General features: G+C 51.3%; 1 protein-coding gene across 1 annotated transcript in view; it reads right to left on the bottom strand.

Annotated features, from left to right (window-relative positions):
* LOC144274154 (uncharacterized) overlaps positions 1-27,107 on the bottom strand; it is a 78,591-nt gene that overhangs the window by 7,772 nt on the left and 43,712 nt on the right. The window contains exons 8-14 of the mRNA XM_077832798.1: positions 26,693-26,811; positions 19,591-19,717; positions 16,004-17,022; positions 9,401-9,597; positions 9,027-9,183; positions 2,932-3,058; positions 2,231-2,344 (exon numbers count right to left, since the gene is read on the bottom strand). Coding sequence (XP_077688924.1) covers positions 2,231-2,344; positions 2,932-3,058; positions 9,027-9,183; positions 9,401-9,597; positions 16,004-17,022; positions 19,591-19,717; positions 26,693-26,811 — 1,860 coding nt within the window. The remainder of the gene's footprint in view (positions 1-2,230; positions 2,345-2,931; positions 3,059-9,026; positions 9,184-9,400; positions 9,598-16,003; positions 17,023-19,590; positions 19,718-26,692; positions 26,812-27,107) is intronic.

Raw genomic sequence — 27,107 nt, 5'->3', positions numbered from 1 at the left:
GTGATCCATCCCCTGTCCTCAGAGCACGGGGCTCAACTAGATGACCTCTCAAGGTCTGTGCCAGCCCAACATTCCTATGTGTCTCTGAATCCCTAGAAAAGCCCAGATTTGTGGGCCGGTTCTAGATTTGCGCAGGAAGTCCATGCACTCTCCTCAATACTCACGCTCCAGAAGGGGAAAGCCTGGGAGGTTCCAGGGCAGGACACTCAGATTCAGTAGGGATGAGAGTTTGGGGAACCTGGGACAGACCTTTCCCCCATCCATGATGATCAAAGATGCTGATCTGACACATGGAGGAATATGAGAGACTTTGGGTACCTGAACCACTAATTTCTAATTACCTGCCTGAGGGGTCAATGATTTAGTTCTTATTTTTATGTATCTAATTTGCATCTGCTTAGTCAGTTGATCTAGAGACGGCACATTAGCTCAAATGGAGGTTCTTTTAATTTGTAGAAGCCTTAAGTTAGAGCCCTGCATGGGACTAGTGTGGACTCACTGCCATAATAGTGGAAGCAGGACGGGAGTGGGTGTGATGGGTTCGGTCACAGAGATCCCCTTGGGACTGTCACCTGATGTACTGAATTTACCTCTGAGCTCGTTTTCCCTGCCAGCTTGGGACTCCAGAACCCTGCCTTGTTGAGCCAGACATGCCAGCCTGCTGCAACACACACCCAGGTCTGGGCCACGCCCCCAACGCTGCAGACTTTAACCAAAAACTGCTCAGCGGTAAATTCATCACATCAGGTGACAGTCCCAAGGGGGGGTCTCTGTGACCGAACTCGTCACAGTGCGATTAAAAAGAGTCGCACGCAGCACTCTACCTTAAAGTCATGAGCTCCTCAGAGCAGATACTGTCCTTCATGAGGGCTTAGTAAGCAACCAGCACCCAGTAAACAAATAGGACAAGTGTAGCTGGGGGGAAAACTGTTTGGTTGAATAGTTTATTCATTGGAAAATACAGTTTCATTTGACCAGAAACTATTTGTGGACTTGTATCAAGTTCGGTGAATACTTTCAACCGACACCAAACACCCGCAATGTTGTCGAATGGCTTAAAGAGAACTATTTGCTACTACGAATGACAAGGAATAGTCGCCGGGCCAGGAAAGGTGAGGGTGAATGAGTCTAGATACCAGTGGGGAGGGCATTCACGTCAGATGTGGGAGAGCAATGTTTCCGTCCCTCCTCCAATGACTGTTTTCTTTTAAGTAGAGAAGCTTCAATGGGAGAGACTGAGTGAAGCCTACATCAGAAGATCCCATCGTCCAGTGATTTCAGCATTTTTTCTGAGAGGCGGGAGACTCAAGTTCAAATCCCTTCTTCCTATCAGGCACAAGAAGGAATTGAACTGGTGCTGGGCGAATACCTGAGTTCAGTGGCTCTCAAACTTCATTGCACCACGACCCCCTTATGCCATGACACCTCCAGGCGGCAGGACAGTAGACCGAGCCCCAGCAGGGGACCTGAAGCCATAACCTGAGCCCCACTGCCCTAAGCAGGGCGGGCTGAAGTCTGAGCCCTGCGTCCCAGAGCAGAAGCCCTCAGGCTTCGGCTTCAGTCCAGGGTCTAACACTGGCCCGGTGACGCCATTAAAACGGGGTCGCGACCCATCGTTTGAGAACCGCTGTCCTAGTCCCTGGGCTAAAGGTTGTCAGTTGTCCTCCCTTGCCCCACCCCACCAGGTGTTTTGTGCAAGAAACAGCTTAGACACCTGAATCCAGGGGTTCCCAGCTGTGGATCGCCAGCAGAAATAGACGTCTCCCTTCTGCTTAGGTGCCAAAGTCCCATCATAGGATGCAGCTTAGGACACATGCCTCTCTCCTGAGCATCTCCCCCACTGGCTAATTTAGGCGGCTCCCCACCTAGAATGCGGGAGCGGAGGTGGGATGAGAGGGAGACAGAAAGGCTGTTGATGGCCTGAACAGCTTCACCTGCTGCTACTACATTTTGAAGCTAGAGGGAGAGGTTAAAAAAGGAAGAGAGACTCCGTGCTTGGACGATGAGGCAGAATAAGCCAATGGTTTGATGCAGCAGCTCCTGGCAGTTGACAGCCAGAAACAGTCAGGCAGCTTTGAGTGACATCTGTCATCAGGATACGACACTTGCTGGCTACAACCCAGACCTGGGTGCGATGAGGCAACAGCTTGTGGGGGGAGGGGGAAGTCACAGTCCCCCCCTCCCCCCTTCGCTCAACAGGGGGTTTCTGTGTCCAAAACCAACAACTCACCCATATGGGTGCCTCTTGGGATCTCCCCTTCCTCAGAGGTCTGGAGATCCGGAACCCACAGCTCTTCCCCTTGTTCCAGCTGGGTGATCAGCTCAGGTTTGGGAATGGGATATCCTGCTCAGGGGGAGTGAAATCAGGCAAGATCAGCGTGTATCAGGCATTGGGAGAGTATTTGTCACAAAGCACGTTCCCCTGATTTTAACCTGTGCTGGGGGGACGTGGAATCCAAACCAACTGCAGTGCCCAGTGATCACTCAGTACTCACCGTGATTGTGAGAGCTCTGCCTTATTTCCACTCTGTGCGCGTAACAAGAAGAACTTCACTGCCCCCTGCACCCCGTCTCAGATTCTGTCCAGGAAGCTCAGCCCTTAAAGGCACATCCCCTAATACCACACAGATGGGAACATGGCCTTCAAGCCTCCTTCGATGAGGCACATCTTTGTGTGTGGTGGTGCTGGTGTGGGGGACTTGGGCCTGTGACACCGTTTCCACTCCTGGAAAGCTGGAGGGATGGGGGTGAACTGGCATCCTCACTGCGTGGCTGGCTCCCCTGTCCCATGGGAAGGGTGCACAGATGAAAGTCTCACACTGGATCAGGAGACTGGGAAATCTAACTGACCAGGAAAGAACCTGAGCAGAAAAACTGGGCACATCACAGACCCCACGGCTTCTAATAACCGAGGGCACAGGAATCTCTTACCCAGCGAGGTCACCGTCTCGTAGTTCTCCTGCATGACGTCCCTGTAGAGGGCTCTCTGAGCGGGGTCCAGCAGAGTCCCCTGCCCCTGGGTGAAATACACAGCCACCTCCTCGAAGGTCACCGGCCCCTGAAACAACACGAGCCCCCCACTCAGCACCTGTTGCCCCAGCCACAATCCCACGAGTCACAGGGGAGGAGGGCCGATAAAGTGGAAGCTCTGGGGGGTCACAGAGGAGCAGAATCCCACCCCCACCCTGCTCAGAGCAGCCAGGAGGCTTCAGGGTGGGGAGAAGGGGAGAGCTCCTTGTCCCTCCCAGCTGGTGGAGGAGGGCAGAAGCCTTCCCGGTTATCACACGCCTACTAGTCAGAGGCTGATACAGGAGATGGAGCCCCTCAGCAGGGTCCAGGGACAGGAATCCCAAACCCCTCCCCATTTCTCACAGCTGGGAGTGAGGGAACGGAACGGGGCATCTCCCTTGGGCCTCACCGCTGGGTGTCCCTTTCATATTCCACAGCAGCCCTGGCTAGTAGGTTCAACTTCCAGCACTGAGATTTTTCCTAGCTCTGTCCCCACCCCGGGGGAAATTCCCGCTCCCTGACAACAGGGGGGTTCCCATCCCAGCAAGTTTTCACACCCTGCCCTGCCCCCTTTTTCATCCTGTTTCCTGCCCTGCCCCCCTGGTACCAACCCAGCCGCAGCTCCCTGAAAATCCCCTCCCTGAGCTGGAATCACTGCAACCATTCCCCTGCCCCAGGCCGTGGGGGATGGGACAAGCTGGTGGTTACTCTGCAGCCTGTCGGGGCAAGAGGAGCGATGGGGGAGGTTTCAGAAGGGGCTGGAGTCCATTTCACAACCCTGACGCTCCCCGGGCCCCTTCCCGGCAGGCAGACACTCTGGACCCTGCCCCACTGGGTCACTTTACTCCTGCGCAGACCCAGCCCCTCCTCCCAGGACCGAAACCACCGAGACTTTTAAACCCTCCCAGGAACGGAGACTTTGGCCCAAAGGCTAGAAAAGAGCAGAATCAAAGGAGCCGCCTTTTGGAGCTTACACGGAGCCCAGAAGAACTGTTGCGTAGCTCACAAGCTTGTCTCTCTCACCAGCAGAAGTTGGTCCAATAAAAGATATCACCTCCCCTAGCTTGTCTCGCTAGATTTTTTTTAAGGCCATAAGGGACTGACACAGTTCAGAGCAACGGTCCCTGTATTTTTCTCATAAGTGATCCTGCCAAGGGCCCAACTTTCAGGCTTTGCCCTTCTTGGGCGTAGACCCGCGTCCCTCTCCCTCCTGACCGGGATATTACCTGGCTGCACGGTCCCTTGACTATACTGTGATATCCCCAGCCAAAGACAGACCGCCTCAGCATCTCCCCTCGGAGATGGTATGCGACATGACTGCCACAGGTGTAACTGACTACACAGCTGTTTCTAAGCAAGCAGATTTCGAAAGCATTACAGAGAAAGCATATTAAATACAATAAAAAGAACCTACACATGTGGTAATAAGCCCACCAGAGATCACCCCCTCGCTTCAGCAAGGGCTCTGGATGGCAATTAGGCCTTCAGTTCCCACACAGGGCCTTTCCCTCTGGTCATAAGAAGCCCATCACAGCTTCAACTCAGTCTTGTGGGGCTTCAGGAGGCCAAAGTCCTTCCAGTACTTTCCTAAGGACCGGGGCCCGCCTAGGACCAGAGGTCCTGTCCGTTTGCTGGGTCCTGAGCCAGTTTAAAACCAGGTCGTCTCACCAAAAACTTTTTCCTTGTCTTTTGGACCCTGGAGAACCCAGCTGGAACTAATCCAGGTGACCCTCTCTCCTAGGGGATGGCGTGTGTCTGGAGATGTGACCACCAGAGTGAATTTGCCTAATCACGCCCCCCGTGCTGTTGCCCTATTTGCCCTTCCCATGGTGAAAGTTCATCCAATCCCTCAATAACACACAGACCACTGCGTTTTTAGTACAATGGGCTCCAATTTATTAAACTCAGTTCCATAAGGTTTAACCCAGCACACCATGGTTTGTTCAGGATATTACAGGCTACTGTCCCAGGGACCATTAGATCAGATAGTCCAACGGTTCTCAAACTTTGAGGCGGGCCTCCCAAGGGAGGCACAGGAATGTGTCAAGGGAGGAGCGAGCGGTGTGTTTTTAGGGTGGTTTTTTTTTTTAAAGAGCTCTGGCTGTCAGCCATCGGTGGCTGGGGCTCACGCAAAAGGGCCGTGCACACCTGGAAAGCAGGGATAAAGGGTAGAGCTGGGCGCTCCTACCACCCTCCCTCATTCCCTCACCGGGAGGCAGCTGAGACTCAGGCTCTCCTTCCCTTCCCTCCCTCACCTGGAGGCAGCGGGGCACTGGCTGTCCGCCTGGGGGTGGTGGCCGCAGCACAGAAGTCAGGGTGGCAACGGGGCTCTAAGTCTGCTGTAAAAAGTGATACAGACGAATGTCAAACTTTTCACGTGGCCACCCTTCACTTCTGTGCTGCTGCTGGCCCTGGTGCTGCCTTCAGAGCTGGGCGCCCAGCCAGCAGCCACTGCTCTCCACTCTGCCTTCAGAGCTGGGTGGCCGTATATGTATTTGGAGGGGCATAAACAACAACAGACACAAAGAAGGGGGACCTAATCAAAAAAGTTTGAGAATCACTGATATAGTCTGATGTATAAAATCTACAACACAGGCCTAAGAATTTCATCCAGACACCCCATGCACTGAGCCCAATAACTTGTGTTCGACTAAAGCACACTGTCCAGAAAGGCCTCCCATCTCTTCGGAAGAGATCAGTAAAGGAAGAATCCACCTCCTTCCCTTGGTGATTTGTTCCAATAGTTAATGATTCTCCCCATTAAAAATGTGCCTTATTTCTCGTTTGAATTTGTCTGGCTCCAGTGTCCAGTTACTGGTTCTGGTTATGCCTTTCTCCACTCATAAAGTCCTTCCCAAGTTGGTATTTTCTCCCTGTGAAAGGATTTTTATATGCCATCATCAGCTCATCTCCCAGTCCTCTTTCTGCTAAAATAAATAGTTTGAGCCCTTTAAGTCTCTCACTGTGGATTGTTTTCGCCACCCCTTCAATCAATGTTGTGGCTCTTTTCTGCACCCTCTCCAATTTTTCAGAATGTGGACCCTGGAAACGTACACAGCACCACAGTACCTGTCTCACCAAGGTCATGGACAGAGGTAAAACCACCTCCTTCCTCCTATTCCTTTGCAACAGCACCACACTGGGAGCTCCTGTTCTTTGTCTGTCATGACCCCAAAATCCTTTGCGGAGTCACTGCTTTCCAGGATACAGTCCCATATTCTGAAGGTTTGGCCTGCATTCGTTGGGCCTGATTTTCCAAAGTAGGTGGCGAAAAATGCAGCACTTAAGAGGCCACAGTCATACATCAGGATGCCACAAACACATAAGAACATAAGAGCGGCCATACTGTGTCAGACCAATGGTCCATCTAGCCCAGGGTCCTGTATTCTGACAGAGGCCAGTGCCAGGTGCCCCAGACGGAATGAACTGAACAGGGAATCATCAAGGGAGCCATCCCCTGTTGCTCATTCCCAGCTTCTGGCAAACGGAGGCTAGGGACACCATTCCTGCCCAGCCTGGCTAATAGCCATTGATGGACCTATCTATATATATGAATTTATCTAGTTCTTTTTTGAATCCTTTTATGGTCTTGGCCTTCACAACATCCTCTAGCAAGGAGTTCCACAGGTTGACTGTGCATTGTGTGAAGAAGTACTTCCTTTTATTGGTTTTAAACCTGCTGCCTATTAATTTCATTGGGTGACCCCTAGTTCTTGTGTTATGAGAAGTAGTAAACAACACTTCCTTATCTACTTTCTCTACACCAGTCATGATTTTATCGACCTCAATCATATCCCCCCTTAGCCGTCTCTTTTTCAAGCTGAAAAGGCCCAGTCTTATTAATCTCTCCTCATACGGAAGCCATTCCATACCCCTAATCATTTTTGTTGCCCTTTTTTGAACCTTTTCCAATTCCAATATCTCTTTTTTGAGATGGGAATTTCTGAAAATCTAAGTACACTATATCCACTAGATCCCCTTGGTCCACCTACTTGTTGACCCCCTCAAAGAATTCTAGTAGATTGTAGAGAAAGAGTCAACATGGTTTTAGTAAAGGGAAATCATGCCTCAGCAAATTATGTTCATCTATATGTCTGACCATATTGTTCTTTATTATAATTTCAACCAGTTTGCCCGGTACTGAAGTCAGGCTTACAGGCCTGTAATTGCCAGGATCACCTCTGGAGCCCTTTTTATAATTGGCATCACATTAGCTATCCTCCAGTCATCTGGGTACAGAAGCTGATTTAAACGATGGTTTACAGACTACAGTTAGTTCTGCAATTTCACATTTGAGTTCCTTCAGAATTCTTGGGGGAATTCCATCTGGTCCCGGTGACTTATTGCTGTTTTATCTATCAATTTGTTCCAAAACCTCCTCTAATGACACCTAAGTCTGGGACAGTGCCTCAGATCTGGTGGAGGGATAGCTCAGTGGTTTGAGCTCTGGTCTGCTAAACCAGGGTTGTGAGTTTAATCCGTGAGGGGACCATTTAGGGATCTGGGGCAAAAATTGGGGATTGATCCTGCTTTGAGAAGGGGGTTGGACTAGATGACCTCCTGAGGTCCCTTCCAACCCTGCGATTCTATGATCTGTCACCTAAAAAGAATGGCTCAGGTTTGGGAATCTCCCTCACATCCTCAGCCATGAAGACCCATGCAAAGAATTCATTTAGTTTCTCCGCAATGGCCTTATCGTCTTTGAGTGCTCCTTTAGCACCTCGATCGTCCAGTGGCCCCACTGATGGTTTAGCAGGCTTCCTGCTTCTGATGTACTTAAAATTTTTTTTGCTACTACTTTTGAAGTCTTTGACTAACTTTGTCAAAAGTTAGTTCCCCAAATTCTTTTTTGGCCTTCCTAATTGCATTTTTACACTTCATTTGCCAGAGTTTATGCTCCTTTCTATTTTCCTCACAAGGATTTAACTTCCATTTTTTAAAGGATGCCTTTTTGCCACTCACTGCTTCTTTTGCTTTGTTGTTTAGCCAGGGTGGCTCTTTTCTGGTTCCCTTACTACGTTTTTTAATTTGGGGTATACATTTACGTTGTGCCTCTATTATGGCATCTTTAAAAAGTTTCCAGGCAGCTTGCAGAGATTTCACGTTTGGGGCTGGGCCCGTTAATTTCTGATTCACTAACCTCCTCGTTTTTGTGTTGTTCTCCTTTCTGAAATTAAACGCTACCCTGGAATGGAAAGACAATATTTATATTGCAATAGATTTATTATATAATTATATGGTAACAATGAGAAAGGCGGTAATTTTTCAGTAATAGTAACTGGGTATTTTTTATGTCTCATTTTCAGTGATAGTGACTGGGTATTTTTTATGTCTCATTTTGTAAGCAAGTGTTTTTTTAAGTGAGGTGAAGCTTGGGGGTAGGCCAGACAAATCAGCCTCCTGATAAGGGGGACAGTAGCTTGGAAAGGTTGCAAGCCACTGGACTAGATGACCGTCTAAGCCTCCTATGATATGCGGAGCCGGAAGTAACCCACAGCCAGTTTGTACCTACTGTTGCTAAAAATAGGCACTGTATGTTTCCACAACGTTTTCAAGCCAAGCTCCGCACCCATTGTAAACCGGTGTGGCTCCAACCGGCCCGATCCCTGGCTGGCGTCAATCAGCTGTAACCGCACCGGAATCCATGAGTCCAGATTCCATCTGGGGTGAATCGGCCATAGCTCCCCTCTGCCCTGCTGGGAGCGACTCCGGTTTGCGCGAGCGGAGGGTGCAGCTGCAGGGCGGGGGAGAAGGGGGGTGCAATGCACGCGCACACACACACGCTTTGCACAGGTTCCCAAGGGGCGCCTGGCAATGTGAACATCCACGCCTAGCAAACAAAAGTGCCACTGGCAGGGGAAAAAAAGGCAGGAAGGCGCAGGCATGAACCAACCCCGCTGAGCTGATTTTTCAACCTCAAATCCCCAGCCAACGGCTCGGGGGGGAGAGCGGGATAACCAGAGTCTGCAGGGGGAGGGTGTAACCTTGGTGGGGTGCAAAGGGCAGGTCTCTCTTACCTTTGCTCCAAGGGGTGTCCTCACTGGGGAGCAGCGGGGAGCGTCCGGGGGTGTCCCCCCCCTCCTTGCGTGGAAGTTCTGCTTCCCTAGGCGGGGGTGTCCCGGGCAGGTTGGGGTTTGCAAATGGGTGGGGGAGGGAGCAGAGGGGATGCGACTCCTGGATATTCACCTCGCCCGGCTGCAGCCAGAGTTCGGGGGCGCGGGGGGGCTCCCGGAGCAGCAGGCTGGAGGGGAGGGGGGGAGGGTGGCTCTTGCAAGGGACAACGCGGAGCTCCCTCCCGGAGCAACAAAGAGTTACTGTGTAGCGCGATTCACTTCCTGCTCCTGCGGTGGCTGCGTGACCCCCAGCGCCCGTCAGGGTCCTAGCGACAAACCGATTGCCTTGCAAGCCAGCCTGCCCCGAGCCTCCCGCCCCTGCCTCTGCCCTGCCCTCCCGCGGCCGCGGCCGCTGCTGCTGCAGGGGACCCCGGCCCCGGGGGAACGCGGAGCTGCTGAAGGAGCCGGGCCCGGTGCAGCCGTTGCAAATGTTGCAAGCTGCTGCCGGCCGGCGTGGCCGGGCCTGACCTGGCTCCTGCAAAAAGGGAGGAGCTTTGGTGACCAAAATTGCTTGAGCCCGGGCTTCTCTTTCATTACAAATCAAGCCCTGTCCTTGACCTCTGCAGAGGCTGCTCCCCCTCTCTGGGGAGGGCGAATATCAGTAAAGGGGGCAGATCGGAGGGGAGGGACGTGGGCAAAATCTGGGCAGGGGCTAAACTGACAGCACAGGAAGGACAGACAGCTAGGCAGGGGGAGGAGAGGGGCCTAGGGGCAAAATCAGAGGCAGGGGGTAGGGGTCAGGGTTGAGGCGCTGCCAGGCAGTGGCAGAGAGGGGGAAAAGCCCAGGATGGGGCAGGGCAGAGGGGGAAGAGTTACCCCCAAATGGGGCAAGCCAGGCAAAGAGGGTACGGGGAGCATGTCCTCTGGGCCTGCTTCCCAGGGCTGTTTTCTTGAAGGCGCAGGGCATCCCATTGTCTAGACTGGCAGCTCTTCCCTGCTGGACACGGTGCATTGCGCTGCTAAAGGAGGCTCGATTCAGCGATATAGTTTACCAGATAATAATAGTAATAAAGGTCACGTGTTTTTAGCATTTAAAAGAATCCATCACCAGTTTGCATTTCTGGGTGAAGCCTAGGCCAGTGGTTCTCAAACTAGGGCCACCGCTTGCTCAGGGAAAGCCCCTGGCGGGGCCGGGCCGGTTTGTTTACCTGCCGCATCTGCAGGTTCGGCCGATCGCGGCTCCCACTGGCCACGGTTCTCGGCTCCAGGCCAACGGGGGCTGCAGGAAGGGCGACCAGCACGTCCCTCGGCCCGCGCCGCTTCCCGCAGCCCCCATTGGCCTGGAGCAGCGAACCGCGGTCAGTGGGAGCCGCGATTGGCCAAACCAGCGGACGCGGCAGGTAAACAAACTGCCCCGGCCCGCCAGGGGCTTTCCCTGCACAAGCAGCGGCCCTAGTTTGAGAACCACTGGCCTAAGGTGACCAGATGTCCCGATTTTATAGGGACAGTCCCGAGATTTGGGGCTTTGTCTTTTATAGGCGCCTATTACACCCCTTGCCCTGTTCCGATTTTTTACACGTGCTCTCTGGTCACCCTAGTAAAGCCCCATAGCAACTCGCACATTTGTCTTTGCTGTTGTTCTGATTTCCTTGGCTGGATGGCCTTTTCCCGGGAACCCACTGCAAATGGAGTTTTGCTCCTTTCAATTATTTACTTTTTAAAATGCTCTTTTTGGCCACTATCACTGTGTTTTTCACACATCGAGAAGTTGAATCCCTACTTGAAGTGCAAAAGTTAACAGCCTCTGAAGTTGCCGGTGTGTCATAAGAACGGCCACACTGGGTCAGACCAAAGGTCCATCTAGCCCAGTGTCCTGTGTCCGACAGTGGCCAGTGCCAGGTGCCCCAGAGGGAATGAACAGAACAGGGAATCATCAAGAGATCCTTTCCCTGTTGCTCATTCCCAGCTTCTAGCAATCAGAGGGTAGGGATACCACCTTTCTGAGCGGGGTTTCAATTCTGATAGGCAGCTCCTTCATGTCTCTCATGACATGTATGTACAGCATCAAGCACAACAGGGCACTGGTCTTGGGCGGGACCTGGAGGTGTGGCTGTAAGACAAATAATCATGTTCTTAAAAGAAATGTGACACGTATTCGTGGGTGGCAGGTATCACAGGCCAGGGGATGCAAAGACTCCCCAAACAGCCAGCCGTGGCCCTGCCCATGCTCTGCCCCATGGCCCCCTCCTGGGTTCCCTGCTCTCCCCCCATGGAGCCAGCCAGCCAGCAGGCTGGGACTCAGGGCAGCTGGGGCAGGGCTCCTCTGGCCACGGTGGAGGGTCTGGGGCCCTGGCGGGGAAGGGTGGTGGAAGGGGTGGGGCCTCAGGCAGAAGGGGCAGGGCTGGGGCTAGCCTCCCGGAACAAGTGGTTCACGCACCACCCGTGCCTGTATTTCGTAGGCCGGAAAGGAACGGGGAACAAATTGTGGCATGAGGATCAGGCCTAATCAAGTGTACACGCACACACCATCTTAGGACACACACACAGGCACCAGCTCAGGTGGGAAAAGCACACCTCAGAGAGGCTTCCTTGACAGCCTCTGAACCTATTCAAGGCCATTTCTACTCATAATTCCAGACTAAGGACACGGGGAGTTTGAGAAACTAAAATTCTACTTTATAATTTCAAAGCAAGAAATAAAAAGCCCCCACACTGCCCCTCCACCCAACGCCCAGCTCAGCATGGTGCATTTCAGCCCCAGCCCAGTTCCGCTTCCAGCTCCTGCAGGCCTCAGCAACGGAGCCAACATTTTACAGTGGGCAGAAAAGTGCAGCGGCTCCGGGAGAGACGCTGGGATCTAGTCACAAATGCTCCGAGAACAAGAAACCCAGGGAATGTGGTTTCACGGGAGCCAAAGAACGGGGTAAACTGACAGCAGTGTCGACATCTCCAGTCCCAGCCGAGGCTTTTATCTCCCTGGGGATGCACCTGGTGGGTGGGGCAGAGACAGTCTCCCCCCTAGACGGGAAGGGGTGACCAGGTGGGCTGTCATGTTGCTTGTCTCTCTCTGGCCTCAGAGATGGAGGCAGACCTGTCTTCAAGGCTAGTCAGACCTACTGACATCTCCTGCTTCCTTCTCAGCTCCGCACAGCCTCGTCCTCTGAGGAATTAGATGCCCCCTCATCACTCAACTTGAAGCATCATTCGTTGCCCTGTAGGATTCAGGGATGGCTTCACCCGCTGCTCAGATGGCATTTCCTGTCTCTCTCTGGCCTAAGTGCAGTGAGTTAACAGTTCTCAGACTCAGCGGTCTGGCTCTCCAGAGGAAACCTTACCGTTCCCCCTGTCTTCCACCTCCCACCCTCTCCCACCCTGACTGGATCCCATGTCACTGCAGGGATCCATCCATAGCTTCCTTCTCCATATCACTTGCTGTCTCTTGAACTGCGACCCTCACAATCACCCATCAGTGTGTATGTCGATACTTATTTATAATGTTCATTGTTCAAACAACATTAAAGTCACCTGGCGAAGGGTGGGGAAACAGTAAAAAACAAATGACAAAGGACTATTCTGGCAAATACTCAGTTGTCAGAGGCAGGTATCCAATAAATCCGCTGTACATCCCACCAAGCCAAACTAATATCCAAGTATGTGATCCAAACGTCTTCAGGAAAGAGAGAAACCCAAAAGTACAAGAGCTGAAATCCAATTTCAAGTTCACATCCGTTGAATCCAGGAATATGTTGCCTCTGACTCAAATTCAGGAGACCAGATTTGCCCGTGTTCCTTTTTAAACTGGCTACACCTACTTCACTTTGTGCCTCATTAGTTGTATTATTTACAAAATTTTAGCACCATCATAATGAAAGGAAAACAAACAAAAAAATCCCCCAAACTTGCAAATAATCCCCCAAATAATCTGAATTTTGCAAGGAAAAAAGCCCAGAAGCAGAAGCTACTTTGCCAACAGATGGAAACCGGGATTTCAATTCGGAAGGATCACACCATGTCTGGGATTCAATTGCATTCCTCTTCCAGGTCTGTGACACTTTCCTCTCCAGCCCTCACGAGTCTGATTTAGGATCAAAGAAATCAAAGTGCATGGAGAGCCGACACTTTGGGAGGTGGAAGGGTGGAATGTGGGGAGGATAAACAATCAGTGAGCTAATGGGGGGTAGGGGGTGGGGGATCAACATGGTGATGGAGGGAATTTCTCTGACTCATCCCATCACCCTCCAGTAACCCACAGGCTGAGTCAATGCATTTTTCTGTCCCGGCTCCAGCTATTTTAGCATCTATTCAATTCTGCTTCATAAAATACAAAAGGTAGAAATATAAATGTTCCTCAGTACAAGCCAGAGCAAGGTGAGACTTGCTTGGAATGACAAAATCTGTCCCAACAAGGGGGAACTTGGTGCCTGTAACCACCACGTCTCTAAAGGAGGTGCTGCTATAAATGAGATCATAGAATCATAGAAGATCAGGGTTGGAAGAGACCTCAGGAGGTCATCTAGTCCAACCCCCTGCTCAAAGCAGGACCAACACCAACTAAAATCATCCCAGCCAGGGCTTTGTCAAGCCAGGCCTTTAAAACCTCTAAGGATGGAGATTCCACCACCTCCCTAGGTAACCCATTCCAGTGCTTCACCACCCTCCTAGTGAACTAGTGTTTTCTAATATCCAACCTACACCTCCCCCACTGAAACTTAAGACCATTGCTCCTTATTCTGTCATCTGCCACCACTGAGAACAGCTGAGCTCCATCCTCTTTGGAACCCCCCTTCAGGTAGTTGAAGGCTGCTATCAAATCACCCCTTACTCTTCTCTTCTGCAGACTAAATAAGCCCAGTTCCCTCAGCCTTTCCTCATACATCACGTGCCCCAGCCCCCTAACCATTTTCATTGCCCTCCACTGGACACTCTCCAATTTGTCCACATTTCTTTCTGTATTGGGGGTCCAAAACTGGATGCAATACTCCAGATGTGGCCTCACCAGTGCCGAATAGAGGGGAATAATCACTTCCCTCGATCTGCTGGCAACTCTCCTACTAATGCAGCCCAATATGCCAGTAGCCTTCTTGGCAACAAGGGCACACTGCTGACTCATATCCAGCTTCTCCTCCACTGTAGTCCTCAGGTGCTCAGAGTCGGTCAGGAACACTGGCTGACATCTGACCCAGATCAGAGGGAAACATGCTAGCTAACCCCAGCTGAACCCAGACCATATTTCCTAGCCTCAGAGGCTGATGCTGCCAGGGTTGAGGTGTGATTCCTACGCCTCTAGCCTTTTCTAGGCCTCTTTCAAGGGCTGTATGGAAATCAGTCCCTGTCAATGACTGAACGTGGAGGGGGCAGATCAAAGGGGCAGAAGGGGTGAACAACAGGGAGCAGAATCTCTCTAAGCCCAAACCTCCCCTCCCCTCTTATTCCATTATCCCCAAATACTAGCTAGTGCCAGCTGAGAGCCCCATCTGGTTCCCATCTACACAAGCACCAAACCTTCAGTCTCCCAGTTTCTGGGTCCCCTAATATTTCATTCCCCAGAACCCAAAGCCCTGGGGGACTGGTAGAGGGGAGTGGACACATTGTCAGCTGTCAGGGACACGTCCCTTGCAGGGAACAGCTCCAGGTAGTGGAGTGGGAATGGGTGGCAAGGGATGGATCACTTGATGAGTACCCGTGCTGTTCATTCCCTCGGGGGCACCTGGCATTGGCCACTGTCGGAAGACAGGATACTGGGCTGGATGGATCTTTGGTCTGACCCAGTCTGGCTGTTCTTATATAGGCAAGTGGGGGAGCCCAGCCCAGGGGCTGGTGGAAGATGCGGGGGTGGGGACGGGTGTGTAGAGTGAAGTGGCCCAAGTGTCCTTCTCCTCATCTCCATGGCAGGGGGATCCCGTCTGGGAAGGGAAGGGAGAGGGGGGAACTTCAGCCAGGCAGGTGGAGTGTCTGGAGGAGTTTCTCTCTCTCCCTTCCCCCACCTGTGGCCCATCAGCTCAGCAGCCAGGGCTGCAGCAGGGAGGAGGAGCTGATGGGGGCTTCTCCTCCTCTGCCTGAGGTTTGCTTAGACCTGGCAGAGCCAGAAGGTCACCGATCAGCTCAGGTTTGGCCGCTGCTGTGTCCTCACCCCAGCGATGGGCAGCTGGATGCTTGGGAGCCAAATGCCACAGACACATGTGGGAATTAGGACACTGGTTTGGCACTGGTAGAATCCCCACTGTGTGGAATCTCTGAAGTCTGATATCAGTTAAAGTCTATGCTACAAAGTTTGCTGGCATAGCTATGAACATAAGAACATACTGGGTCAGACCAAAGGTCCATCTAGCCCAGTATCCTGTCTTCCGATAGTGGCCAGTGCCAGGTGCCCCAGAGGGAATGAACGGAACAGGTAATCGTCAAGTGATCTATCCCCTGTCGCCCATTCCCAGCTTCTGGCAAACAGAGGCTAGGGACAGCATCTCTGCCCATCCTGGCTAATAGCCACTGATGGACCTATGTTGGCGAGGAGTGTGAAAAAAATCATACACCCCCTAGACAACATAGCTATCCCGGAAAAAAATCCCAGTGTAGACGCAGCTAGTGCTTCTGTGGGCTTAGCAAATGTCCTTCCAGGAGGTAATTTAGCCATTTCAGCAGATCGCCTTCTGTTGTCTTACGCTGTGTCTCCACTAAGAGACTTTGCCAGCAGAGATATACCCAGCCAAGGCTTTGCAGTGTAGACAAGCCCGTTAACTCTGTTTGAAGGATTTTCCATGCTAAGGACATTTAAGAGGCATCTTCCCTGTATGGATTTGCCGATGGCTGGCACAGTCAGATAGTTATAGCTGCTCTAGACAGCAAGTGTGAAAGATTGGGACAAAGGTGGGGGGTTAATAGGCGCCTATAAAATTGGGACATCTGGTCACCCTAAGCTGCTCCCACATTCAAGGTTTCTGGGCCATGTGAAGTCTCTGATGCGTAGTAAGGTTTGAGCTCTGATTGAAACGTTTCCCACAGTCGAGGCATTTATAGGGTTTTTCTCCAGTGTGGGTTCTTCTGTGCCTAATAAGGGTTGAGTTCTGATGGAAGCTTTTCCCACAGTCAAGGCATTTATAAGGTCTCTCCCCCGTGTGGATTCTCCGGTGCGAAATAAGGGTGGAGCTGTCGCTGAAACTTTTCCCACAGTCCAAGCATTTGTACGGTTTCTCTCCCGTATGGAATATCTGATGTTTAATAAGCTGTGAGCTCCAGTCAAAACTTTCCCCGCAGTCTAAGCATTTATAGGGTCTCTCTCTCGTGTGGATTCTTTGATGCGAAATGAGGTTTGAGCGGCAAATGAAACTTTTCCCACAGTCCATGCACGTGTAGGGCCTCTCTCCCGTGTGCAGTCTCTGGTGAGTAATAAGATCTGAGCTCTGATTGAAGTTTTCCCCACAGTCGGGGCATTTGTAGGGTCGGTCTCCCGTGTGGAGTCTTTGATGCGTAATAAGGTTGGAGCTCTGATTGAAGCTTTTCCCACACTCAATACACTTATAGGGTCTCTCTCCTGTGTGGATTCTCCGATGAGAAATAAGATTGGAAGTTTGACTGAAGCTCTTCCCACACTCCGTGCATTTATAGGGTTTCTCTCCCGTGTGGGTTCTCCGATGAGAAATCAGGTTTGAGCTCCGATTGAAGGTTTTCCCGCACTCAGTGCATGTGTTTTTTCTCTCTTCTGCATGGATTCTCTTCTGGGCTGAGGTTTCCTTGAGGCTTTTACAGCCTTCCTCACAATTAAGGGTCTTACCCACTCTTTTCCTCGGTTGGTTGCCCAGCCGCTTCTTTGACTTGTGCTGTTTCCCCCAGATTTTTCCCTGCTCGCAACTCTGGGGAAAATTCCCCTTGGATCTTTCCGAGAAGGTCCCCTGAGATGCCACTTGCTCAGGACCTTCCCGCTGTAGATTCTCCTCCTTTTTGTCATTCTCCATCCCATCACCTGCTGAAATAAAGAGAAAGAATTCAGACATGAATCATTCCCCATGCTTGGGTGAAAGAAAAGAACAAGGAAGAATGAAGAGGGGAAACACAACACAATAAGTGTTGGGGAAAATTGAGAAAGGTATAATTTACTGAACCATCTGTAATTGTTCCTTCTCTGAAGTGGGCGCCAGGAGCGCCGTGATCCATTACAACTGGGTTACATCTCCACATCATCCAAGCATAGAGGGGATGATGTGTGTGAAAGACAGAGAGAAAGTAGTAGTAGAAGAAGAAGAGCCACCACTCTTGAAAGATGAAGAAGAATAACCCTGTTGTGGTCGATCACAGAGTAGGGGGGTGAGGTCCTACATCTATCAGCCAGGGTGGGTGGGTGGGAAGCCATACGTGACATCCACCATGATGATACAACTGATTAGGTCACACTGATGACTGCCTAGGAAGGAATACTATGGAAAGGGATCTGGGGGTCAGAGGATCACAAGCTAAATATGAGTTAACAGTGTAACCCTGTTGCAAAAACACAAACATCGTTCTGGGATGTATTAGCAGGCGTGCTGTAAGCAAGACACGAGAAGTCATTCTTCCGCTCTACTCCATGCTGATACAGCCTCAACTGGAGTACTGTGTCCAGTTCTGGGTACCACATTTCAGGAAAGATGTGGACAAATTGGTGAAAGTCCAGAGAAAAGCAACAAAAATGATGAAAGGTCTAGAAAACATGACCTATGAGGGAAGATTGAAAAAAAATGGGTTTGTTTAGTCTGGAGAAGAGCAGACTGAGAGGGGACATGCTACCAGTTTTCAAGTGCATAAAAGGTTGTTACAAGGAGGAGGGAGAAACATTGTTCTCCTTAAACTCTGAGGATAGGACGAGGAGCAATGGGCTTAAATTGCAACAAGGGCGGTTTAGGTTGGACATTAGGGAAAACTTCCTGTCAGGGCGGTTAAGCACTGGAATAAAATTGCCTAGGGAGGTTGTGGAATCTCCATCATGGGAGATTTTTAAGAGCAGGTTGGACAAACCCCTGCCAGGGATGGTCCAGAAAATACTTAGTCCTGCCTTGAGCGCAGGTCCCTTCCCGTCCTATGACCCCTCCTGGCCACAGCCCTGACGTGGGTGAGATGAGGCAGAACTGGGAGGGTTCATTCACAACATGTTTGTGGGAGTCTCCGCTTTTTGCCTCACACTCTGATGCCTTCTCTGTCAGTTTGATTGACTCCCCAGCTGTTCAGGCACCTCCCGTAATTCCCCCCCTTTCCTCAAAGCCCTGGAGATCCGGGACCCACGCCTCTTTCCCTTGTTCCAGCCGGGTGATCAGGCCAGGTTGGGGGAAGGGGAATCCTGCTCGGGGCGGCGGATGAAATCAGACCAGATCAAGGCATGTCAGGCATTGGGAGAGTGTTTGTCACAAAGAAGATTCCTTGATCTCAACCTGGCCCCGCGCTGGGCTCGGGGGACATGGAATCTGAACGGATGGGACCATGGTTAGGAGCAGCGCAAGGTTCCTAAAAGTGGGGGGCACCAATGCCTGATCCATGGCCCCACCCCCGAGCTGTTCCTTCCCCCTGAGGCCCCGTCCCTTCCCTGAGACCCTGCCCCACCCCATCCCTTCTCTCCAAGCCCTCCCCCTCGCACCACCCATTTCCCTGAGCCCCTGCCCTCGCATTGCCTGCTTCTGCCTGAGCCCCCACGCTGCCTCTTCCCCCAAGACCCCACCTCCTGCTTGCTCCTCTTCACCCCCTCCCTCCCATCGCTTGCCCTTATGGCCGGTAAAAAGAGGGAGGGCATAGCCCCCTGGCCACCTCTGTTCTGGCACCCCTGATCGTGGTCACTGAGCCCCCTTGGGATGGGAAGGGGGGAGATGTGCCTTTGACAGATTTGGAGCCGCTCTGTAGTAAATTATGAATATTATATGTTCTCTTTTTCTGACAGATGTAAGGGTGGTGGCTGCAAGACTACAAGGGGTTAATTCAAGAAAGGCTTGGCTGGAGGTACACAGGAAGACAGTGACTTCAGATAACCACCCTTTGCACTCAAGATACACTTGTGCTGGAGGCTAACGAGTGATCACTTAGGCACCCATAGGTGCTGACTTTTGGTTTTCCCAGGGCATGCCCCGCCTTGAAGCCCCGCGCCTACTCTGCCCCCCTCCCTGAGGCCCCACCCTCACTCTGCCCCTCCCCTGACACCCTCCCCTCGCTCGCCTCGGGCCTATTTCTAAACCCCAAGAGCCCAGAGCCCTGCCCAGGGATGGAGCTAATCCCGGGAAGGGAGGAGAAGTGGGATTCTGTGTGTGAATGAGAATTGAGACAGGCAGGTCAGGACCGTTCTTCTGACACCTTGAGGTCTGGAGGGGACGGGGATAATGAGCATCATAATGGGTTTCGGACTCCTCCATCCTGTGGGAAGGGGTGTGGAGATCTGAGTCTCTCACCCTGGATCTGAGGATTATCAGGCCCATGCCCCTGAAATTGAAGTGACCAGGGCAGACCCTGAGAAGAAGCTGAAATGGCCACATCCCAACTCCCTCAGCTTCCAATAACCGAGGCAACAAGAACCCCTTACCCGGCAAGGTCACTGTCTCGTAGTTCTCCTGCATGACGTCCCTGTAGAGGGCTCTCTGAGCGGGGTCCAGCAGAGCCCCCTGCCCCTGGGTGAAATAAATAGCCACCTCCTCGAAGGTCACCGGCCCCTGAAACAGCAAGAGACCCCCACTCAGCACCTGCTGCCCCAGCCACAATCCCATTAGTTGCAGGGGTGGGGGACCAATAAAACGGAAGCTCTGGGGGGCAGAGGTGAAAGTAAGCCGGTATGCCACGGTACGGTGTACTGGCAAGAGACGGTGCACCATACTGGGGCAGCCCGGCTTCCCCAGGGGGCAATTTAAAGGGCCTGGGGCTCCGGCTGCTATTTAAAGGGTCTGGGGCTCCCCTGCTTCTACCGCCTGGGCCCTTTAAACAGCCCCTGGAGCCCCGTCGCCACTACTCCAGGGCTCCGGCGGCTATTTAAAGGACTGCGGCGGTAGAAGCAGGGGAGCTGTGGGCCCTTTAAATATCCCCCGGAGCCCTGGGGCAGCAAAGGCTCCAGGGGCTATTTAAAGGGCCGTGGCTCCAGCTGCCTCTGCCGCCCCAGTCCTTGAAATAGCCGCTGGAGCCCCGCCGCTTCCCCAGGGCTATTTAAAGGGCTATTTAATAGGGCGGCTATTTAAAGGGCTAGGGCAGTAGAAGAGGGGAGCCCCGGGCCCTTTAAATAGCCCCCGGAGCCCCGGGCTGCTGCTGCTACCCCAGTGGGGGGGGCACTTACCTTACAGGGTGGGCTGGGGTTGGCTCTGACCCCCTCAACCCCGCCCCTTCCGCCCTAGGCCCCGCTCCTTCCGGGGGCCAGAGCTGGCCCCAGAGTACCGGTAAGTCACTCAACTTACTTTCACCCCTGCTGGGGGGTCACAGAGTAGCAGAATCCCACCCCCACCCTGCTCAGAGCAGCCAGGAGGCTTCAGGGTGGGGAGAAAGAGAGAGCTCCTTGTCCCTCCCAGCTGATGGCGGAGGGCAGGGGCCCTCCCGTTTATCACACACCTGCTAGCCACAGGCTGATACAGGAAGTGGAGCCTGCAGAGAACTGGAAATACCATTCATATCATATTTCCTCTCAGACATGAGCATCTCCACTTCCTCTTATTTATCACCTCGGCTCCTCGCATTAGACTATAGAAAATATTTTTTTAAAAGTGTTACTTATATGACTCTTTGCACTTGGATTTGTCGTACCTATGATGACTTGAGGCTGGTTTACAAGCTTGGGTATTGGTACCATGATTGCCCTGTTATCCCCCTCCCCCCTAACTGGTTAGTTTAAAACCCTCCCGGTTGTTCTAGCAGCTCACCTGTCACCTGGGAGTTCGGTGATCCTACCACTGAAAGAGAGGCTGTCAGAACCATACGGCCTCCTCTCTCCATAGCCCGCGCTGTGACAGCTAGTGAGGATGCATGGGCATGAGTTGGTATCATATAGCCTCTATATAAATCCATGGTACGCCCACGTCTTGAATACTGCGGGCAGATGTGGTCACCCCATCTCAAAAAAGATATATTGGAACTGGAAAAGTTTCAGAAAAGGGCAACAATACCGATCAGGGGTATGGAACAGCTTCCGTATGAGGAGAGATTAATAGGACTGGGACTTCTCAGCTTGGAAAAGAGACAACTAAGGGGCAATATGATAGAGGTCTATAAAATCATGACAGGTGTGGAGAAAGTAAATAAGGAAGCGTTATTTACTCCTTCACATAACACAAGAATGAGGGGTCACCCAATGAAATGAATAGGCAGCAGGTTTAAAACAAACAAAAGGAAGTATTTCTTCACACAACGCACGGTCAACCCATGGAACTCCTTGCCAGAGGATGTTGTGAAGGCCAAGACTATAACAGGGTTCAAAAAAGAACTAGATAAGTTCATGGAGATTAGGTCCATCAATGGCTATTAGCCAGAAGCTGAGAATGGGAGACAGGGCATGGATCACTTGATGATTACCTTTTCTGTTCATTCCCGTAGGGCACCTGGCATTGGCCATTGTCGGAAGACAGGATCCTGGGCTAGATAGATCATTGGTCTGACTCAGTATGGCCATTCTTATGTTTCCCCTCTCCCCTTGCATTGTTACCACCTGGGGATGGGGAAGGGATTCGCATCCTTCTTGAAATAGGACACACAATGCAGTGACTTGTGGAGGGAAGCCAGATAAGCATCAATGAACTATCAGAAACTAAAACCACTGGGGGATAATTAGTGCAAATCCCTAGGCTGGTAAATGAGTCTGTAAAAATACCACCCTTTCTTGCGAAAACTGCATACCCGAGGTTAAAGAAGCCTAGCAAGCAAAGAATTGAGAATGTAAAAAGGGGGAAGGGTTGGAAGGACTTTGAAACCAGCCAGGGTCTCCATGTGGAAGGTGGGTGAGGGCTGATAAGACAGGCCTGCGTGTCAGCTGTTTGTTACTGTGATGGGGAGTTCAGTTTAGGACCTGCTTTTTGCTTAAAGGTGGAACTCTTCTAATCACTCTAAAATCTGCCTGGGTATTGGGATTGTCTTGAACTTTGCTGTGCGGCATGGAAACATGGAGGCGGCTTAGTGACCGACATTTAAGGTTGTTTGGTTATGCGGTTCCTGAGATACACCTCCCCCACCCCACCAATAAAGCTTCTCTTAAAGTTCAGGGATTCTAAGAACATTTTTTTTGCACAGCCTAGGGATCAAACCAGGGCGCTGCTTTGGCACAAAAGTCTCAATCCCTTGAGAGATACTTCAGCAAGCGCACGACACCCACTACCCCTTTGGGTCAGCAAAATTGAAACTTGTATTCATCGAAGCATTTAGCTGTCTAGTAGGCACCTACACGCTGGCTTGTGCCAGGTCCTTCAGAACAGTCGTAACCGTCACAGGGATGTGTCACTTGGGGGTGACCGGAGACTTATATTGTCAGGTGCAGCCAGCTCCTTATTGGATTATTGAATTAATAAACAATTAAGTAATTAGTAACTTCAATCTGTATCACATTCAGTCATGTTAATTTGATCAAATTTCTAAAAAAAAAAAAAAAGATCTGACACTGACGTATTTTTAATTTTTTTTTTTTGGCCTTTGTAGACGGAATTGGGAGCCATGAATAAGGAGCTGGCAATAAGAAGCCAATTTCAGCCTCCTAACAGTTCAACCAATCAAAGACCTACCCCAGCGGCTTTTAACCTTTCCAGGCAACTGTGCCCCTTTCAGGAGCTGATTCGTCTGGTGTACCCCCAAGCTTCACCTCACTTAAAAACGGCCTGCTCACAAAATCAGACAGGAAAATACAAAAGTGTCACAGCCCCTAGTACTGAACAGTTGCTTCCTTTCTCACTGTTACCATATAATGGTAAAATAAATCCACTGGAATAGAAATATTGGACTTCCATTTCAGTGTATAGTCTGTAGAGCAGGATAAACAAGTCATGGTTTGTATGGGATTTTAGTTTGTGCTGACTTCACTTTGTGCGATTTTTATGGAGCCTGTTGTAAACCTAGGCAAACATCTAGATGAGTTGACGTCCTTCCTGGAAGGCGTCTCTGTACCCCCAGGGGTACGTGTACCCCCATTTGTGAACCACTGGCCTAGCCCATGTGTTTGAAACCCTCTGGGCTCCGTGATTCAGCTTCTCTCAGCTTTCCCAGATGTGCCTGTGGACATGGGGGCTAATTCCATTGTTTCAGCCACTCGATTACAGTGCCTTTGTCAGCGTTATTCTGAACGGAAGGCAGGGGCCAGGCCTGCCCCATAACAAGGTTTAGCCCAACCCATAACAGCATTTACACCCTAATCAACTCAAAGTCACCTCTCGATCTTCTTTTCGAGAAGCTAACAGGTTGAGCTCTGTAAGGGCAGGTCTACACTGGGAACGCTGCATTGACACCATAGGCAGCAGTTTAAGGAAGATGCTCTAAGTGAGGGGCGGGCAAACTTTTTGGCCCAAGGGCCACATCTGGGTATGGAAATTGTATGGCGGGCCATGAATGCTCACGAAATTGGGGGTTGGGGTACGAGAGGGGGTGAGGGCTCAGGCTGGGGGTGCGGGCTCTGGGGTGGGGACAGAAATGGGGAGTTCAGGGTGCGGGAAGGAGCGCCGGCTGGGGCAGAGGGTTGGGGTGCGGGGGGCAGAAGGGTCTGGATGGGGATGCAAGCTCTGGGGATGAGGGGCTGGGGGTGCAGGAGGGTGCTCCTGGCTGGGACTGAGGGCGGGAGGGGGATCAGGGATGGGGCTGGGGTTTGGGCCACGGGAGGAGGTCAGGGGTGCTGGTTCCGGGTGGTGCTTACCTCAAGAAGCTCCAGGAAGCAGCGGCATGTCCCCTCTCCAGCACCTACGCGGAAGCGCGGCAAGGCGGCTCGGCGTGCTGACCCGTCCACCAGCACTGCCCCTGCAGCTCCCATTGGTTGCAGTTCCTAGCCAATGGGAGCTGTGGGTGCGACGCTTGGGGCTGGGCCAGCGTGCAGAACCCCCTGGCTTCCCCTACGTGTAGGAGCTGGAGGAGGGACATGCTGCTGTTTCCGGGAGCTTTGCGGAGCCACAACACGCGTGGAGCAGGGCAAGCCCCCGACCCCGCTGCCCAGCTGGAGCGGGGCAAGACCCAGATCCCGCTCCCCGGTGGGAGCTCGAGGGCTGGATTAAAACATCTGAAGGGTTGGATGTGGCCCCCAGGCCATAGTTTGCCCACCCCTGCTCTAAGTGGACAGAAGAAATATCTCCCTTCACCTTAGTTAATCCACTTCTGCAAAAGGGGGAAACCAAGAAGCTCTCCCACCGACATAGTGCTGTGTACATGGGGGTTAGGTCGTTATAACCACTTTGATTGGGGGGATGGATTTTTCAGCCTCTGAGTGATTTAGTTAAAAACATAAGAACGGCCATATGGTCAGACCAATGGTCTATCTAGCCCAGTATCCTGTCTTCCGACAGTGGCTAGTGCCAGGTGCCCCAGACAGAATGAACAGAACAGGGACTCATCAAGTGATCCATCCCCTGTCGCTCATTCCCAGCTTCTGGCAAACAGAGGCTAGGGACACCATTTCTGCCCATCCTGGCTAATAGCCATTGATGGACCCATTCTCCATGAACTTATGTACTTTTTTTTTTAACCCTGTTGTAGTCTAGGCCTTCACAACATCCTCTGGCAAGGAGTTCCACAGGTTGACTGTGCATTATACTTACAGAAGTCTGTAGTGTAGACCAGACCTAAGACTCTTGCTATAAAGCACCTTCTCCAGCCCCTGAATCTTTTCTGCACACCTTTCCAATTTTGCCAACACCCTTTTTAATATGTGGACACCAGAACGGCAGGCAGTATTCCAGTACCAGTCTCACCAATGTTGCAGAAATGTAAAATCACTTTCCTATTCCTACTCACTGCTATTTAAACATGGTACAAAATCCTGAAGCCAGGGTGGGTAGGTAATATCTGTTATTGGATAAACTTATATTGGTGAAAGAGACAGAGCTCTTCGTCAGCTCAGGCCCAGACTTAAGTTGAAGTGCTCTGTGTAAGCTTGAAAGCTTGTCTCTGTCGCCAACAGAAGTTGGCCCAAGGAAAGGTATCCTCACCCACCTGGACTTATTGAGCTAGGGGACTATACAAACACAGAACAGACCTCTGCCCTTTGTGCCTTTGAAAATCAGCCCCTAAAATCCTAGTGTAGACAAGGCCTTTAAAAATATAATGACAGAATAAAATAACAAAACAAAATCTTGAGCTAGCAGGCTTTGTCCCTTTGTAGTTTGCTTATAGAAAGAAAAAGATCGTGGAGTCATTGTGGATAGTCCCCTGAAAACATCCACTCCGTGTGCAGCGGCAGTCAAAAAAGCCAACAGAATGTTGGGAATCATTTAGAAAGGGGTGGATAATAAGACAGAAAATATCAGATTGCCTCTGTAGAAACCCATGGTACGCCCACACCTTGAATACTGCGGGCAGATGTGGTTGCCCCATCTCAAAAAAGATACACTGGAATTGGAAAAGGTTCAGCAAAGGGCAACAAAAATGATTAGGGGGATGGAACAGCTTCTGTATGAGGAGAGATTAATAAAACGGGGACTTTTCAGCTTAGAAAAGAGATGGGGGGGTAGGATAAAGGTGTATAAAGTCATGAGTGGATGGAGAAAGTAAATAAGGAAGGGTTATTTACTCCTTCTCATGCCACAAGAACTAGGGGTCACCAAATGAAATGAAATGAATAGGCAGCAGGTTTAAAACAAACAAATGTATATATTTCTACACACAACACACAGTCAACCAAACTCTTTGCCAGAGGATGTTGCAAAGGCCAAAAAGCTAACAGGGTTCATAAATTAGAGGGGTAGCCATGTTAGTTTGTACCCACAAAAACAACGAGGAGTCCGGTGGTGCCTTAAAGACTAAGATTTATTTGGGCATAAGCTTTCGTGGGTAAAAAACCCACTTCTTCAGATGCAGGGTTCATAAAAGAAGTGGAGGATAGGTCCATCAATGGCTATTAGCCAGGATAGGCAGGGATGCAAAACCAAAATCGTATTCCACTTGGTTGGGCATTAGCTGACTCTGGAGAAGACTAAAGCAGCTTTGTACAAATTCGCAAAAAGAAAAGGAGGACTTGTGGCACCTTAGAGACTAACCAATTTATTTGAGCATGAGCTTTCGTGAGCTACAGCTCACTTCATCAGATACATACCGTATGTATCTGATGACGGTATGTATCTGATGAAGTGAGCTGTAGCTCACGAAAGCTCATGCTCAAATAAATTGGTTAGTCTCTAAGGTGCCACAAGTACTCCTTTTCTTTTTGCGAATACAGACTAACACGGCTGTTACTCTGGAACTTTGTACAAATTGTTACTCTAATAAACACTGATCATACAGTGGGTTTCTTTTCCCAAGACAGATCCCCAGCTGCTCTCAGTTGGCGGCAGCTCCATTGACTTCTCCAGAGCGATGGAAATTCACACCAGCACATGGAGTTTGCAAGGCACACGCACTTCGCACCCCTACACTGCACCGGGATGTGAAAATTCACTTGTGAAAAATACACACCCCTGGCCTAACCCTCTCTCCCCCGCACATAGAGGCGTAGTGGATGGGAAGATTTCTTTTACCTTGGCTCCAAGACTTACTTGGTGCTGTCCCTGCGGGCAGAGGCGCTCAGGTGGGATCCTGTCCAGTCTGGAGGCCCAGCTCTGCGTGGGGTGGGGGAAAGGGGGTTTGGGACTCACCCAGACAGCAACAACAAAGAGTTACTGTAGCCACCAACCGGGGAGTGCAAGTCACATCACTTCCTGCTGCCGGGCCAGCGTGACCCCAGCCCTGCTCCCGTCTGGGTCCTAGCGATAAACTGCATGGCACCGCAGCCCAGAGGCGCTGGAAGGAGGGGGGCTGCCGCACCCCCCGGCTTGAAGTGGTTTCCATCATATGCAGGGTTTGCAGTTTGGTTCAATGGCTCTCAGCCCTCCACCCCCACACACACTGTACAAATTGTTCCAACCCCCCAGCTGCAGCTCCCCCACCCAGCCCCAAGCCCCCCTGCCTTTT

This window comes from Eretmochelys imbricata, chromosome 14 (assembly GCF_965152235.1).
Source record: "Eretmochelys imbricata isolate rEreImb1 chromosome 14, rEreImb1.hap1, whole genome shotgun sequence".
NCBI classification, from domain to species: Eukaryota; Metazoa; Chordata; order Testudines; family Cheloniidae; genus Eretmochelys; species Eretmochelys imbricata.
This window is presented reverse-complemented; position numbering and strand designations above follow the sequence as displayed.